Source organism: Betta splendens, chromosome 7, assembly GCF_900634795.4.
Source record: "Betta splendens chromosome 7, fBetSpl5.4, whole genome shotgun sequence".
Lineage (NCBI taxonomy): Eukaryota > Metazoa > Chordata > Actinopteri > Anabantiformes > Osphronemidae > Betta > Betta splendens.
In genome coordinates this window covers 4,843,811-4,861,379 of record NC_040887.2, presented here as the reverse complement: position 1 = coordinate 4,861,379, position 17,569 = coordinate 4,843,811, and the positions used below count along the sequence as shown (strand labels likewise).

The window sequence follows — 17,569 nt, the reverse complement described above, 5'->3', positions numbered from 1 at the left end:
GACACGACGGCAGGTGAAGGATGAATGAACAGATGGAGATTAGGTCGACACCAACACCTGTGTGTGTGGTGTGGTGTGTGGTGTGTGTGTGTGTGTGTGGTGTGTGTGTGTGTGTGTGTGTGGTGGTGGTGTGTGTGTGGTGGTGTGTGTGTGTGTGTGGTGTGTGGCTCACATCTGTCGCTGTGATGCTAGACTGGCATCATCTCAGGACAGAAACCCTGCGCCTCATCCCGCATGTTTTTGCTGCCTCACACAGCTCTGTCAGGCAAACATACACAGACTGGAGGCAGACTCCCCCTGATGGTCCTGGTTCTCTGATAAATGACCTGCTGCTTCTTGTTGTTTACTCTCCCAGCGAACAAATTAGCTAGTAGCTGGTGGTTCATCAGGAGATTAGCCACACTAACTCTGGAATTTAGATACAGTTCCTTCCTTCCTTCCTTCCTTCCTTCCTTCCTTCCTTCCTTCCTTCCTTCCTTCCTTCCTTCCTTCCTTCCTTCCTTCCTTCCTTCCTTCCTTCCTTCCGTATCCTCATATTAGGTTTCACCGTCACAGACCTGCTTGTCTTTGCTGCCTGCTTTCGTCTGTGTTTACATTTTGACCATTTCACAGACCAGCAGTGCCATGTGAGACCGTGCAGGAGGCCTCATCCCGTCCAGGCAGCAGCTGATTGCGATCACAATATTTACACAGCAAAAAGCCACACGTGTAAACACGCACTGTAACACTGTATACAGCACCTAAATGCTGGCGGTTGAAGTGGCATGAACCGCTGCCCCATACATTGCCAAGCTTTAGGGTCACTGCTCTGTTCATTGTAAAATAAGTAGACGATCCAAGATCAAATGTAGTTATATTGTTATTCTTTATAAATGGCATGAAACCTAAGCAGACTCTCGGTCGGATGCCTCCATCGTGACATCGCCGAACACTTTCCTGTGTCTGTAAGCTATCTACTGTATGCGTGTATGTTCACGTCCTCAGAGTATATTAAATGACATGCAATCAATATGAGAGTCCTGCATGTGTGCCCGGGTGTCAGAGAGAAGCCTAATCCAGCCTGCCATGTTTAATTCACCTGTTGTCCCGGGTGTTCACTTACAGCGTGTTTCTTTCCCTGTGCTCCTCCACAGAGCCAGGCAGAAGCACATTACAAAGGGAACCGCCATGCCAGGAGAGTCAAAGGCATAGAGACCTCCAAGAGTCGCCCGCAGGAGGGGGACAAGCCCAGTGCCGCGCCCCCCGCCTCCTCCCCGTCCCCGTCCGGAGCCCCTGGCGCCGGCCCAGACAGCGAGCCCAGCAGAGCGGGTGAGGAGGCTGAGACCCACCTGGGAGGACGTGTACTGTATGAAGTGTGTTGTAGCATGATCACTGCTATCCACGGCCCGCTGCTCGCTGGAAAGAGAGGGTGGAAAAAGGGGAGTGACGCAGCATCTCGGTGTATTTGTTGACCCCGTGAGCATCGCAGCTCATTGGTGTGGTCTGATTTAGCAGCAGTTCAAACATCAGAGAGTATTTGCGATGACAGTGGTGTTTATTATACGAGCACCATAAAAGAGACTTTGGTGGTTCTGCTGCAGTGGTTCACCTACAGTACGTGCTTCAACTTTAAAAGCGGTAGAACTGTTGTTACGCTGTGGTTTAAAAACCCAGATAACAGAGAAAGTTCGATTTAAAAGTGGGACACGGATCTCCGTGCCCTGGACACATTAAATTACATTAAGAAATCAAGCCGAGCCTCCAACTTCAAAGCGCTGCGATCCAAGTCGGCCTGAATGCAGCCTCAGTTAACAAGCGCTCGCAAATGCTTGACGAAAACAGGCGACGATCAGATGACTGAGGAGGGAAAGGTTCATAGGAAAGTTAAACTGAAGACAGAGCAACTCTGAACCCAGTTTCCCCAATAGCAGAACAAAGATTTTAAAATACAAACCCTGATGACGTAGCGTGTGCTATAGAGGAGCATGCACACACTGACTACAGGCTGATCAAAGTAGCGGCAGCATCATTTTACCAGTCCACTCCAGCATCAGTCCAGTCTGACCACAGCAAATGTTTGTTCAGCTGAGGAGGATCCAACTGTGGAGCCCTTCTATGTGGGCTGAGGAGCGGAACATGACCTCTGACACCTTCCTGGCAGCTTTTCCAAGGATCTCACTGCGGTGCGATGCTGCAGGTTGTCGGGGTGCCAACATTTGCGCCCAACGTTAGCATGGGACAAGCGTTGCCTGGAGAATGACCCCGTGGTGGACGAGCCCGTTTCTCTCTAAACCTATGGCAACATTCATTAAAGCTGAACAGCAGATCGGTCTTTGGCATATACAATAACATACTAGTGGTGTCATCTTGGCAAGTACAAGCACTTTCTCTAGGCGACAGCCTTTATCTTAGCTTTCCTTAATCCCACCCGTCATCCTCGTCCTCCTTCTGAAGCTAAGCTGTACTCCAGACGCTGGTTGCTATGGTTGTCAACCCAGACTTTCCATTCTGGTCAGTGTCACCGCTCCGTCCTTGGACCAAGCGTGAGGTAATGAACAGAGCAGGCCGACATTTTGGTGACACATCATTGACAGTCGGGCACGCGCTCTAAAAGACAAAACTAGGGTCTAACCATGAACCTCCGACATTTTACTCGATTTGACACAAAACACATATCCTCTTTACTGAAACCAAAGCAGCAAGAGGCAGCGTGTGTCGTTTTTCATGCAGGATCTGGGGTCAGATCTAGGCCAGCCCCATTTCGCTGATCATTCGTGAGTGTTCCTGGGGTGAAGTCCAAGCGCTCGTGGAGCCAAAAAAGCCTGCCGTGATGGAGATCTGAAAGTAGCAACATGTGAAAAAATGCCTTTTTCCATTGCAGGCTCTTTCTCGTGACCCTGCGGCCCCGTCTCTTCCTGGCCCCGTCGCAGGCCTGCTTGTGTGTGTGTGAATGTGTAGAGTCAGTGGAGGGATCCTGTCCACCCGCTTCACGGTGGGGTTGGTGGGGTTGGTGGGGGGGGGGGGGTTGGGGGGGGGGGGGAGGTGGGGGGTGGCACATCTATGGGAGGCAGGCAGCTGTGCACGCTCTCAACCAGCAGAGCAACAGCTGGACACTGAGGCTTTGTGACTGTGGAGCCAAGCGCCGGTCATGTGGGACAGTTAGAGAGAAACCAACAGAGACATCTGCGCAGTCAGACTGCGGTTGATGCTAAGTGTGTTGGGGCTTTTATGCTACAGTATGTCACATTTCAAGTTAATATATTGGATGCAGTCAGCGGTGCCGGTCAGAAGCAGAGCGCTTCACACGGGCTGTTCCGCTGCAGCGTCTTCAACCTCTCGTGAGCCCTGACGCTGCGGTCAGTGTGGCTTTGGAGGATTTGGCCTGTGGAGCTAAGGCTTGGCCGGACTTGCAGGCGATAGACAGGCACCTGTTTACTTGGAAGGAGACTCAGCTTGAAACAGTACCCCCCCCCTTCTTCTTCATCCTTCTGCTGTCTGACACTCCCACTCTAATGAAGGGCTCTGCTAAAACCACCCTGACATTATGGCACTGTTTAGTCCACACACACACACACACACACACACACACACACACACACACACCCAAGGTCAATTAAACAGATGACTTTCATGTGAGGCTTTGGGCTGCATGACGCCGAGATGCTTGAAATATCGAGTGACCCAGAGCTGATGTGCTTATATGTGGGTCTTGCAGTTTCATTAGTCTACTAGTTCATTAGTTGACACTTGGGTTTGTACTTTGCACTTGGCTCGTGTGGTACACTCACATCTACCTGAACGGCTGACACGCGCGTCGGATGATCGCCATCGCATGTGAGCGTACTCCAGACTGGTAAAAAGGCACTGGCTGCATTATGGATGAAGTTCGGCTCTGGTACGACGGGCGTTGGGTTTCGCAGGTCGTTAATCATTAAAAAGAGGATGGGGGAGAATGGGTAGCAGACGGTGTCCTCCTGCCCACGTCAAACGCCAGCATCCAGAACCAGCCTGTCTGCACACTCTCACCCTCACTTGATGCCACAGCCCGGTGGTGAAGCTCCTGGAATCCGTCTTGAACCATCGGCTGATGACTCGTAACTCAAGCCTCCGTAATGTGTTTACCTTGGTTTAAACTGGCCCACTTTCATTTGACAAAGCTTGCATCATCATGTAATGTTCCACCCACACACACACACACACACACGCGCGCGCACACACACACACACACACACACACTAATAACACAACCACAGCTCGCTCGTTGTTTGGATTCCCAACCTATGTGGTCACTTACACTCTGTCAGCTTACACACACTCCTTAATATGGCAAGATGTATATTTCTCTTTTTCTCCCCAAGGATGGTATACTACACTGTATATAGATTTAATTTCCTGATGTAGATCACACTGAGCTATAGTTTGAAGCATCTGGACTGAGTTTTCCCCCTCTTGCCGTGAAGGATGGCTTCTCTCTCTGGCTGTGAGGCCAGTGAACAGGGAGGAAGCTCAGTCAACCTTATCAATGTTTAATTAGACTTACAGCACATGTCCTCAGACTCTGTCTGAAGAATCAAATAACTAAGATAGTGGGACAAAATAATGCAGCAATTTGTTTTTGTAGACTGAGTTGTCGGTGCTTTCCGTCATTAGAGGCTCTGAGTGAGACTGCAGACACTGTGAGGGTTGAGCCTGAAGCTCGACACGTTATGAGGGTGTTGAGGTTAGGACACGCTGGCTGTGGTGTGAGGTGTCAGTATTTGGTGAAGCTCCAGGCCATAATGAAATCCCCCATTACATCCAACGCTCTTCCTGCCCCAACTGATCTGAACTCAAACCACATGTTGTGGACACTGGGGATTTGGGGTTTGTTTCTCGGCCCCATAACTGAATCGCGTCTCTGTGTCTGTGGGTCGTCAACAACAATATTGGAGGGAACTATTTTAGCCTCTCTCCCCTCCTGCACTTGGACGAACAAGCCTCGCAATCACCTTAACGTGTTTAGTCCCTAACTGTGGCAAAGCAGGAACGTTATGAGTCACGGGCCTTTTTTAAAGAGCACTTTGCTTTATGGAGTCTTCTGAGCCGTATAGAAAGAAGTTGGTTTTTCTTTTTAGCAGAACATCTGTTTGACAAACGCGATGCGCCGCCAGCAGCTCTTCGTCTGGAAACTTCCATTAGGGAAAGAAAGGGATCGGGCAACGCAGCGAGACGGAAAGCGTTTGCAACGACAACTTCATTAGAGACAATGTGGAATAGACAAACAGCTGATCGTGTACACGCGCCGTGAGATTCGCACACAGTAAAACCCTAAATATAATCCTCTGCCGATGCGTCGCGTAGCAAAATTGCAAGGCACGTGGGAGTCCTTAGGCCTACGTCAACATTTGCTTTCTCCCCAAAAATACCCGGTAATATCCCTTTAATACCATAATCCAGCAGAGCTTACTGCTGCCTGCCTTTGGCGCTACGTCCTGTGGAGTCTGGAGAAGGTCCTGCTCGAGGGGGGAGGTCAGAATGCTCCACCCCGAATTTAGGGGGTCTCCTTTCAGCCAACACCCAATACTTAGGAATACCAGAGGCATTACATACGGGAGTGGCTGACCAGAACCATGTGTCTGGGAAATGTGTTCTCTGAAGAAAAATGGAAAAGTAGCCATCATTAATCAAAAACCGCGTTGCTGCCAAAAGCAACAGGTGTGTGGGAAACAGGATCCATTTCCTGTTTGTCGCCTCCCAAACACTGGGACCACATCAAACTAGAAGCGTAATAGAGTCAGGACCAGCCATGGGATCGGCCCTTTTCCTCTCTTCCCTCTCACTGTGTAGCTCAAATTAAAAAAACCTTTGTGACAAGCTGTGGTCTCCTACTTCCGTCTGCGAGCTCTTTACGATGGTTTGTCAGATCTGTGAAGCGGGGTCCGCTCTCGGCAGCGTGGGTGTGGTTCGACACAGTGGTGTTTACGGGGCAACAGAGTCAAAACAGTGATGTCAACAGAAAAACACTTAATGTCCGCTGCATTTTACGCTTTGCCTCATTCTTTTTCTCCCTTTCCTGGTTGTTTTTGTAGACGAAACGCGGCCGTTGCCGCAGCTAAACGGGCCCCTGCTGGCCCCGGGGCCCCTGCCTGCCGTCACCACCCCCCCCCCCCCACCCATGGATGCGCCAGTGTCCTCCGTGTGCCCCCTCCTGGCCACCCACACCCTCCCCTCACGCCCCCCTCTCCAGGCAACTCAGAGCAATCGGCACCAGGAGCCCCCCCGGCCCCGGGTGCCGCCGGGCCCCCGGCCTCCAGCAGCCCATCCAACCCGGAGACGGAGGAGGACAAGGCCAAGAAGCTGCTGTACTGCTCGCTGTGCAAGGTGGCGGTCAACTCCTTGTCACAGCTGGAGGCCCATAACAAAGGTGGGCGACCCTTGGAATCCCTTGGGTCCTGTGGGGTGAACTGTGACACGTTTACCGTTGGACGTTTCGTTGAGGTTCGTTGTTGGAGCGCCTCATTTCAGCTCGGGTTGGATTCTTCTCTGTTTACTCAAACCGCAGTGCTGTTGTTACAAACGGGACCACATCCTGTGTGGGGGAGGAATTTTGCCAAAACATAGACTGGTGTGGCAGCTAACATGCTAATACAGTTGTTATTGCATTTTAAAATGAAAGTTAGTGCAGATGTCTAATAGTTTTTGAGTTGTTTTTAATTTATTATATGCAATCTCATATTTGACACTTAGAAGTAGATTATTCATCTTGCTTAGGGCGTTTCATAGCTGCACATCCTCCCCTAGAATTTGGAAAAAGGATTCGGAAGTGAAAACGCAACAGGTATTTGAATAATAGTTTATGAACCACAGATTTATACATTAACATATAAGAAGGGAGCGCATGGTTTACTCAAACTCCTCAACATGAGATGACTCACCAGGACCTGCCTGCACTCACCATAAGTGCTCCTGTCTGGGTTCATGAATGCGATTAAAGCGCGGCGCGCGGCATCTGCGGGTGTTTCGGGTTGAGTGTAAGGCGGCAGATGGAAGCGATAGGAACACTGATCAGCAGATAGACGATATGTTTGACTCCGACGGCCGCGACCTCTGTAAGCGATCCCTGCTCTGCTGGTTTCAGCTCTGTGGCGGCGTCTTACGTGTGCGCGGGCGCTCGTACAGCACCAGACGTAACTATGGGAAGGAATCTCAAGTGTTCATGATGCGTCTCGTAGATTAACATCTACACAATGAGTCTACTTCCCAGCACATTTACATTTACTGAGCACAGACAGTATGAGGAGCCATTGCACATAGTTTGTTACAGCTTCTAAACATGATCCCGGGTCATTATGCTGTCAGACATTTGGATGTGGAGTTCACCCCTGGATGACGAAGTGTTGAACAGAGGGAAACGATCTGGAAACAATCACCTTCACTCATTCTCTAATCAAAACTGTGCCTGTTAGCGGGACTCAAAATAAAAGCACATGTTGTGCAGACAGACGGACAGACGTGTGACACTGTACCAAGAGCCGAGAAAGTGAACGAGAGCTGTTTATGTGTGTTCAGTGTTGTTTGAGCATTTACGCAACGGTTTCCAGGCAGTTCATTGTCTATTTTTGTGATTTCGAATGTGCAACGTCTGCATGTCTGTTGATTTACACTTTGAGCCAAGATCATAAAAAAAAAAAAAACCTGTCAGACCAAAATAGAACCAAACCAAAAGCAGACAACCCAGGAGCACATTTCTGGCCATGAGCGAAATCCATCAATCCAGCTCCTTTTTCCTCCCCGGCCGATGGAACCCAGCCTTTATCTGCAAACTCCAAGTGAAGCAGAAAGACGCAGGGGAAGGTGCCATTAAACACATGGTGTGTTTTTATTTATTTGTCTAGTGTTGTTCTGCCACATGGTCGCTATTTGCATTACTAAGGAGCATGACTCAGCTTTTTAATTTTGAACCTGTGTTGCCATAGTTTTAATGTGCAGTAAATTGCTTAAATTGTTGCTTGTGTTTTATATTGCGACATAAAAACTTAACACTAAGTGAATATCTTTAGTTAAACAATACAGCATCATACTCAAAATTTGCAATCTACAGTCGCAATGTTGTTTGGCTCCACTTCGTCAAACAACATCAAGACTTTATCTTAACATTCCTGCTAAGAGGGTTTTGAGTTCATTTTCCGTATTGCTGTTGACTGCCGCCCCCTAGTGGCATCCTTCTATCACTGCAGGTTAGAGCAAAAAATTGCGTGACGTGTGCAGGCTGTGGTCGCTTATTGAATCGTCATTAAATCCAGCACGCATTCTGCTTTCACGCTGGATCCGTCACTGTCACAGCTCCTCCTGCAGCGCTTTGTTTTACACAGACTGTTAACAATCGCCTCGTGTCAGCGATTCACATGCAGCGTGACTTTAATGAGTATGCTCAGTGTGTAACTTCATTATGGTTCATGACCTCGCTTCCTTCCGTTCATGCGTGCAGGTACCAAACACAAAACCATCCTGGAGGCCCGGAGCGGGCTGGGCCCTATCAAGGCGTACCCACGCTTAGGCCCCAAGCCCAGTGGAGAGCAGGGAGGGGACCAGTGGACCCCAACACTCAGGAACGAACCTTCCACTGTGAGATCTGCAACGTGCGGGTCAACTCTGAACTGCAACTCAAACAGGTCGGCGGAAATGGGGGTTAAGTCCATCATCTACAGATCTGGTTCTTGATTGTCTCATACAGGAAATCCAACAATGTCGTGCCTGTGTCCTTTCCTTTCAGCACATATCAAGTCGAAGGCACCGGGACGGGATGGCAGGCAAGCCGAACCCCCTCCTCAGTCGACACAAGAAGCACAGGGGCGCTGATCCCACGGTAACAATCAAGCCAATCAAGACGAGTTTCCCTTCACATGTTTATCAGAAACCAACGAACCCCCTTCTCTCTCTCTTCCGTCTTTTAGTCTTCACTGACCTTCTCCAAGGATCTCACCAAAGCTTTGGGTGCGGGGCTTCTGCCCAACCCCCTGGCAGTTGCCGCAGCGATGGCCGCCGCGGCCTCCTCCAACCCGCTAGCGCTGCGCGCGGCAGCTCCGGTGCCTCACCCGCACCATCACCTGCTGCAAGGCCCGCCCCTCAGTCACGCCATCCTAAGACCCGCCCCCGGGCCCATACGCACCGCGCACGGGCCCATCCTCTTCTCGCCGTACTGACACATCACCCCCTGACTCCGTCCGGTCAGGGACGGCCTCCCCAAAAGCACACTGTGAAGCTACGAACACGATCGACGAGCAGCGAGCGAGAAGGGACAGACATCCATCCATTTCAAAGAGACGCACGGGACAGGAGCAGAAACGAGCGTCTCCCTTTATCTGAAGCTCTCCCTCCATTTCAAAGACTTCGGAACCATCTGTTGACGGAATGAGCCGAGGAGAGATACTCATTATGCATTGGACTCACTTGTACATCTCTCACCTCCTCTGGTCCTTCTCCATTGCACTATGCCCCCCCCCCCCCCCATCATGGCTGCAACGATAGCTACAGAAGAAACACACGCAGACCTTTCAAGAAACATCAAATCACATTGAGTGTTACGTAACAATTCGGGGCCAGGTCGGGCTTCTCCTGTCATCATGGCTCAACGTGTTCCTCTCATCCTATGCACTTCGAAAAGCCAAGACAATAATGTTATGTCAGTAGGGTAGCCGCTTCCATCCGTCTTTGCTACGTGCGCCACATGCAGCCTCCACAGTTCCGCACACGACCCCCCTCTGCACCGGAGGTCGGCCGGTGTGGGGGGGGGGGGGGGACTCTCCTGTCATTTCCTGAGAGGGAGAGGTGAGAAGGGGGCGGGCGCAGGTCGGCGGAGGGACGGGCCCCAGGCAGCATGCAGACACGCACGGGCCTGAGCCGCTCCGTTCTAAAATAGAGCGGAGCGAGAACCGTCGCCACGAGGCCCGTCTGACAGCCTTCATAGCAGTCAGAGAGGAGCCTCGCCGAAGGGGGGGAGTCACAGCAGCAGTCTCACGTTGGTACATCCACTACTGTACCGCCACATTTAGCACATTTCAGTTTGTTCCGTGTCCGAATTCTGTGCGTTTGCTTGCATTTAAAGGAAGAAACTGGGCTCCATATTTGTTTGTCAAGAATTGATACTGACACCCATCCTGCACATGTGCCTGTTCCTCATGCGCAGCCTGGCTCAGTGTGTAGATGTACAGCGTTCTACAGGTGTGGCCCCGCGTACTGACTGTTTAATGTTTCTGCATGCAGCCGAGCAATAAGGTCCTGCAGGGTCAGCCTCCTGCCCCTGTGCGTTCCCTCCCCTGCCCTGCCCCCCTCCACGCCACCTCTCCCACCCCCAAAGGTTGGGACGTAGTGCTGAAAGGGAACGTAATGAAGAGGGACGGACAGAAGCCAAATACTTTCTCCGAGAAGTGATTCTGAGCGGGAGTGACAAGCGAGCCAGAACCCTGCAAGGCCACTGGGAGCGGGAGCCGAGGCGTCGATCAATACTTCCTGTCTCACAACTGAAAGCCATGAACGCACCATCATTTGTTTTCTATTGCAAAGACTGGGAAGCACTTTGTTTTAGTTTGGGTTTGGACTGTTGCACGAAAAGCAAAATATAGAACACGATATTATATTTTTATGGGTGAGAAATGTTAAAACCTGCGTCAGCGAAGGGAAAAAGGGGCCGAGTGAGCGAGGGCTCCGGCTGAAAGCAGCAGAAACCATGAGCCCTTTTCTGAACGAGATGTACACTGTGCCCTTTCATTGAGACGCCATGATCTCTAATGTCTTACCTTTGTCTGAATATTGCAATGCAATGAGCAATTTTTATCAGAGTGACTTGTTATCATGTGACATGTTGTGACATGTTGTCTGGAGTCGCGTGGAAACTGGGAGCACGCCAGCTGACAGGCTTTTTTGTTCTTCCATGAGGAGCTCGTGAAGGGACTGAGAGACAGATGAGCAGATGGGTCTAGGGACCGACCCTTCATATTAAAGGGTCTTTTTACTATGCTTGGGGAACAGGGTACAATACCAGGTATTAAGGGATTCAAGTTGATGTGTTCAGACTAATTCTATTAGATAAACTTAGTGAGTTGGGTTTTTTTTTCCTCCCGCGGTTGAGACTGAGGAGCGCTATCGAAGCCCTCGCTCACCGAACAGGCTGGCTTGGTGTCAGCTTCCACCGCCGTGCTCTTTTTGTTGCCGAGTCCATTTCGCGAGTGAGATGCTGTTCCGGGATCTGTGCTCTACTTCCTGTTGGTGTGTGTACCATATGTATTCTAGTGTGTGTTGGGACCCGCCCCTCTCCCCGCATCCCACCAATCCGAGACAGAGGCAACCTGGAAGTACAAAGTGGCCTAACACAGTAGCGGAGACGAGACCCTGCATGTTAGCTTTGGTCGGCCTGGACTCGATGGATGACCAAACCTAAGCATCCTGTCCCTGGTAGATCAGTCACGTAGGAGCACCACAGGCATGTTCACGTGGTCTGTGACGTGTTCAGACTGTGGTTTATTCCCATTGATTCATTCTCATTATTCACTTATGGGAAGTAAATGTTAGATTCCTATTTTCCGGGCAGGTATTTCATGTTAGCTGTGTTTAGGCTAATAGCCTTAGCCTTATTCTGCCCTCAGCCTCTCCCAGAGCTGAACGAGAGAGATGGAGAGGCTACGGTGTAATTTTGTCTTGCCAATAAAGTTATTTTTGAATTTCATGGTCAGAGGGAGAGAGAGTTTGTAGGGCAAACTGTAGCAATACCTGACTTATTCTGGCTAGTCTTGTTTTTTGCAATAAGAAAATTAAACAATAAATGTGTATGTGAGTAAAACATTATAGATGTAATTTAATGAAAAAGAAACTCTATGGTAAATACTACTGGTATCAAGCGAAACCATGGTGGAAACAAAGTAAATGTCAATAAATCATTCAATCAATCTGATGTCTGCAGAGTTTTTATGAATCAGTTTGTGCGAACATCTGATAAATGTGCTCCTTTTTAAAAACAGCTTCCAGCTGTGTGATCTTCACAACGTAACTGTCTCCAGGGCTGCTTCAAAGACAGCATCAGAGCCGCAGATTGCAGTGAGCTAAACGCTTGAAGGTCACACAAGGCCGACTTTGTAACTCGGTGATGAGTAATTCACTGTATCTCCTCTGTGAGCAGCAGATGCGCGAGCGATAGGAAGGACTGGTGCTCCATTGTGCTGTGCGATGAAGAGCAGCATTGTGCCCCTTCCCACACAAGACGACCCCTCGTGCCGTTCCCAATGCATCTCAACGCTGTGCAGCATCCTGTAACGATGCACGACTCAGCCACTAGATGGCCTCAAGCGATGACGGAGAAGCAGGTAGAGCAGAAGAATAAGTCTCTGTTATAAATCAACCCTGTGCTGTCACAGCTTTTTACTCTAGGCTGTAATAATGAAAACAGCAGGTTCCTTATAATTTCATATCATTTTTGCACATGCAATATATGAAGAGGAACCCACAGCCATATGGCAAAGACGCGGTCCCAGCACATCGGGCAGATGGTTGCTATGCTGTACTATCTTTATTTCCAAGCTCATCAAAGACACTATAAAGTTAAGTGACCCATGCGACGATGCAAAGTGATGCAGCAGCGCTTTCTACAAATGAATGACTAATGTAACCTCACAAAGACAAATCTTCTGATGGAGTCAAACTGTGTCAGTTTGAATGGAATCACGGTGGTGATTTTTATAAATTTAACTAATTTAATAAGAGGGAAACATCACTGGTCACTGAAAGCTGTGATTCACGATGCAAATATTTGCCATATGGTTGTGCTTCCGTGGTTAAAGCTGCTTCAGACAGTTTTAAATGCGCTACGAGCCTTTTCTGCGGATCACTCAGTCTGAGCTCAGCAGCCATATGAAGCAGACCAGCAGCTCTTTGTTTGACAGCACAATGCACCGAAATGTGGCAAATGCACAGTGAGATGCAGGAGGCTTTAGATCGAATCTGAAGAGGTGGAGACATCTGCACTTTTCTCTAAATGGACGCCTGCTCCTCGGAGACGAGGGGATGTCCTTTGCTCCTGCCTTTCTCCCTCTTTTATCAGTGGCTCCTTCTGTCCTTCTTCCTTCTATTAAAGCAGTGGAAGAGACTCATCTGACTAATGCCAATGATTTCACGACTGGGGATCTTTAGTATCTCCAAATTATTACTAGAGTAACAAGCAACATGTACAAAGTTAAATCTGATACTATTTCTTACATCACATTTTCAGTGTTACTACAAAATGATAATAATAAATACCACGCATGTAAAAATCTGAATATCAAGCGTCTCTACTGACCCTTACAGCACAGAATTTCGTACTGTGGGTGTTTAACCATTGAAAATATTCATAGTCACAAGAGAAAACCTTGATTGCAAGGAGAATGATTCATCTACACCGTATTAGTCTATAATTTCAATGTGGGAAAACGAAAAAGGGTCAGTGTCAAACTGGAAAATAGGAGTTGGAATAGTAGTGAGTACAAGCAGAAAACATTCTAAAAGCTTTGATGAGTTCGATTAAAAAAACATTAATCTCTTTTGCAAATCGATGCCGGTGACACGACGCGTGCACACGCGGCTGCGTTGCATTTCAAGCTCGAGCACTGAGAACAGCGCAAACTGTCACGAGCCGAACGCGACACTCATGAATTTCAGATGCAGAGGGGGAAAATCACGAGCCCGAAAACAACCATTTGTGTGTTCGACGAAGTCAGGCGTGCGCTCCCTCCCAACGCAATCAGGCAGGTTCAGGTACAGCAGTGCGGAGGTAATTAGTCCAGACTCACGCAGGCAGTTTCAGGAGAGAGAGAGGGAGAAGACACGGCCGAGCAAATTATTCTATAATCTAATTTACTCAACTAGTCACAATATTGTGTTGAGACCAACTGTAGCACTCGTAAGATGTCAGACTTCAGTTGGTTGCAGTCTGACACCTTTATTTTTTGCAACCATTTTTTACTATTTGATTCTCACAAAATACGGTGGGAAAACGCTCCCGTGACTGTCCTCGCTCTCTGGAAACGCCAGAACAGAGCACGTGAGCCTGAAAACGGCGTTAGTTGCAGGGATCCGTCCTCTGACTAATACTTTTCCCTCTTCAGGGAAATTAAGTCAACTCTCAACAATATACAGTATGCAATAAGCAAACTCCTACACGGGGTCATTGGAAATGGCCTTGTTCGCTGCGTTAATGTCCGGACACAAAGGGGACGTGTCGCGCTGCATTCATTTAGGGCAGGACGCGGGAACCTTGAGGCCGCTCTGCTCATCAGCGAGCGCTTTAAAGCGGCGCTCAGCGCTCACACAAGGCGTCTTGGTGATGTTTGAGGGCTGCGCCGGCCGCCGCTGGGCGGCTCGGCGCCGTTGGCATGGCAGTGGCTTGAGACAAAAGCCGCAATTGTGAGAAAATGGTGCGCAGTGCTCGACGGCGGAGGAGGCGGTCAAGGCGAGTCGGCCCAGCGGTGCGGGCCGAGTGGGGGGGGGGGTCTAATCACCCTTCAATAAAACGTGTGGCGCATCCACATTCACAGAGTTCGGTCCTTGAGCCAGAACTGGCCATGAAACAGGAATTAAAGGTCCTGGAGACGACCCAGCAACGCAAACGTTCTCTGTGACTTTATTATAGTAATCATGTTTTCTTTATCAAACCTGCTGTAACGTGGAGGGCAGAGGAGGAATGTGGACCTTCTTCCTAGTTCTGTGGGTTCTGGCACAACGAGGAGTCACTCTGATTCAGAAAGGCCCGAGGGCAGCGGAGTGAAGGACACGAAGACCGGAGCAACAATTGTCAACCTGTTTTCATGTCACGCTTTTGAGGGGAACCATCCTGACGGGGGAGACGGGGGAGACGGGGGAGACGGGGCAGCGGGCAGGTGCTCGGCAGCGCTTCCGCACAGTGGAAACCAGCACTGGAGCCGCCGCGCACACAACCAGAACCCCGACCCGGACGCTGCCGCTCCACAGGGGTTCCTGTGAACTGACGTGATCACGCGGAGTCGGAGATCCTCCCAGTGTGATCTATTTAAACCCAGCACAGATGGAAAGATGGAGGACGAGCAGAGGAGTGACACGCGACGGCCCAACGCTGGACGTAATGTGGAGGAGGAGGTGCCGCCTCTAATTAGAGGCCGAGTGACTGACGACAGCAGAACACATAATGCTGTCCTCCACCCGGATCTTATGACAGCCGCTCACGAACCAGTGTCCCCAAAGCAACAGCTGACTTTCACACTCAGATCAGATCCAAAATAACAGGAAATATCCCATTGGTCATAAAAGAAGCAGCATAAATGACTGTAATCAAGCATTTATAGTTATGTACTAATGGATGCTGTCATTACATTTTCTTTTCTTACTCTCCTTCATGTAGTTGCTTTGAACCAGAGAGTTTTCTGTGTCTGGTTGCTGTTTCATGAAAATATATCTATCGCAGCAGTATTTTATTTGGCATCAACACAATTTGTAGGAACCCAAGTCCCGCCCTGTGGTTCATCCTGCACAAAAGCTTCAAACTAAGGATGCAGTTGCTTCGGTCCTCTATTTGTATATAGTCTATTATCATGTAAATCACAGTACAATTGTCATAATCAGGACATGGCGCTGCCTGATAAAAATCTCATTACACTGTTGTGGCAGGTTTATAATGAATTATAATGCATGTAATTATCAGATAGACATGTGTAATGAGTTTATAATATGCTCTCCATGCTCACAATAGACCTTAAGTGATCTCCTTCCAGTATCAGATTGTATCGTGGTCGTCCATCCCTGACATCCTCTGCTTACAGTAAGTGAGGTGGAATAAAGGTGCAGTCCGTGCGTCTGTCGCCTCGATGACAGCCCACTGTTAAGACCCAGCTAAAGCACGGCCTATAATTTTGCGTGGACTAAGCGATTTGCCTTCATGTCTAGCATGACCGATGTGGTGCCAGCTGTATTTACCAGGACACCATGTGTTATGAGCGTAATCACTTTACCAGCCCCTGCCTGTCTGTTATGGATGGCACTTGTCATTTACAGAGGGGAGCCCAGGGCCATCAGTCATGTGTGTGTGTGTGTGTGTGTGTGTGTGTGTGTGTGTGTGTGTGTGTGTGTGTGTGTGTGTGTGTGTGTGTGTGTGTGTGTGTGTGTGTGTGTGTGTGTGTGTGTGTGTGTGAAAGGCTTTTATCTGTCTGTGTGTCCGTCAGTGGCTCCACGGCAGACGACACAGTAAAACCAACTCACTCGATCACTGAGGAGACCTGAAATAAGCGCAGCGCTTCATTTAATGAGACCAGCGTCGGTGAAGACTTCATTAAAATGAATGAATGAATACTCGTCACACACAGACGCCGCTTGTCGTCTCCTTCCTCAGACCCCAACCTGGAGTCATTGGGAGCAGGCCTAGCTTTCATCGATGACACGCGCCGGGTCCATCAATACGCGCTCCACCTCTGCCTCCGAGAGAAACTCCGCTGTCCTGGCGCGTCGAGATTGATCGATAGCCGCCCGTCACACAATGAAAGCAATAAAAGCTGCTTCTTGAAGGTAATGCAAGCAGCAAATTAGGGGACCGCGCCATGAATAATGTGCTTGTCATTGTTTTCCTTCCCCCAGTGGAAAGAGCGGGACACAGAAATGCCCACCGGCCATTCATAAAGTCTTTATTGTGGATGAAATTACCTCTACACACGACTCACCTTTGGTCCAGTCTCGGCTTTGTGTCCATCTGTAATAGAAATGACACTTTCTAATTGGGCAGTGGTGAGAATGAAGCGTGCATCAGACAGTGGCGGCTATTAGGCTGAAACCCCCCTTTTAAAATGTATTTAGCATTGAAACAAGCGAGCGCATTAGGGAACAAAGATCAGGACGGTCCAACCCCTCAGGAAATGAATGAGTTAACTACTCGAACATTACTCAGATCAATGTGACCTATATGGCTGCTGCTGCCGAGGGAAATCTGCCACCGTCTCCTGGGCGTCGCTCACACAACAGCTAAATAAAACATGCGCGCTGTGCTCCGGTGTCGCTCGCTTTACATTTTCATTGTGTCATTCTCCAGCCGCGGACAAATCACCACATTCCCAGCATCCGTCCCATTTCATCCTGTCAGAGGCTGAATGGAGCCACCGCGAACAGCGCCGTGGTCTCCAATCTCCCGGCGACTGCGTCGCACGCGTTGATCTCATAATTCCATAATTTCCCCTGACACAGTTTTATGAGCAGTTGGGACAAAAGGAAATAAGCAGCAGAAGAAGGTCACATCCTGCCACAATCAGTCAATCTAATATCAGCGCGTGATGGAAGCTCGTGAGCGATATCGCCAGCTTTCATTCACGGCGCGATAATAACCTGCAAACTCCTGTGTGCTACGTCTCTGCTCATCCAGAAACATCAATTAGGAGCCTTTTTGTCCAACGCATCCTTCAGAGCATGGATTAAACGTGTCTCCACAGCCGGGATGTGTCAGGGATGACACACGGGGAGAGTCTGTGGTTTGATGCCTCTGTTGGAAGCCTGACTTTAGTCTCTCCTTCCAAACAGTGGAAGGTGAATCTGTTTAGTAACGTTATAACACAGTGCTTGTGGTTTATTATAC

General features: G+C 49.3%; 1 protein-coding gene across 1 annotated transcript in view; it reads left to right on the top strand.

Moving 5' to 3' along the window:
- Positions 1-11,900, top strand: part of znf385a (zinc finger protein 385A) — a 50,423-nt gene extending 38,523 nt beyond the window's left edge. Inside the window, 7 exon segments of the mRNA XM_055510218.1 lie at positions 1,134-1,308; positions 6,048-6,170; positions 6,173-6,382; positions 8,447-8,539; positions 8,542-8,630; positions 8,732-8,824; positions 8,913-11,900. Coding sequence (XP_055366193.1) covers positions 1,134-1,308; positions 6,048-6,170; positions 6,173-6,382; positions 8,447-8,539; positions 8,542-8,630; positions 8,732-8,824; positions 8,913-9,161 — 1,032 coding nt within the window. The 3' untranslated portion in view covers positions 9,162-11,900.
- The last annotated feature ends 5,669 nt before the right edge of the window (positions 11,901-17,569 follow it).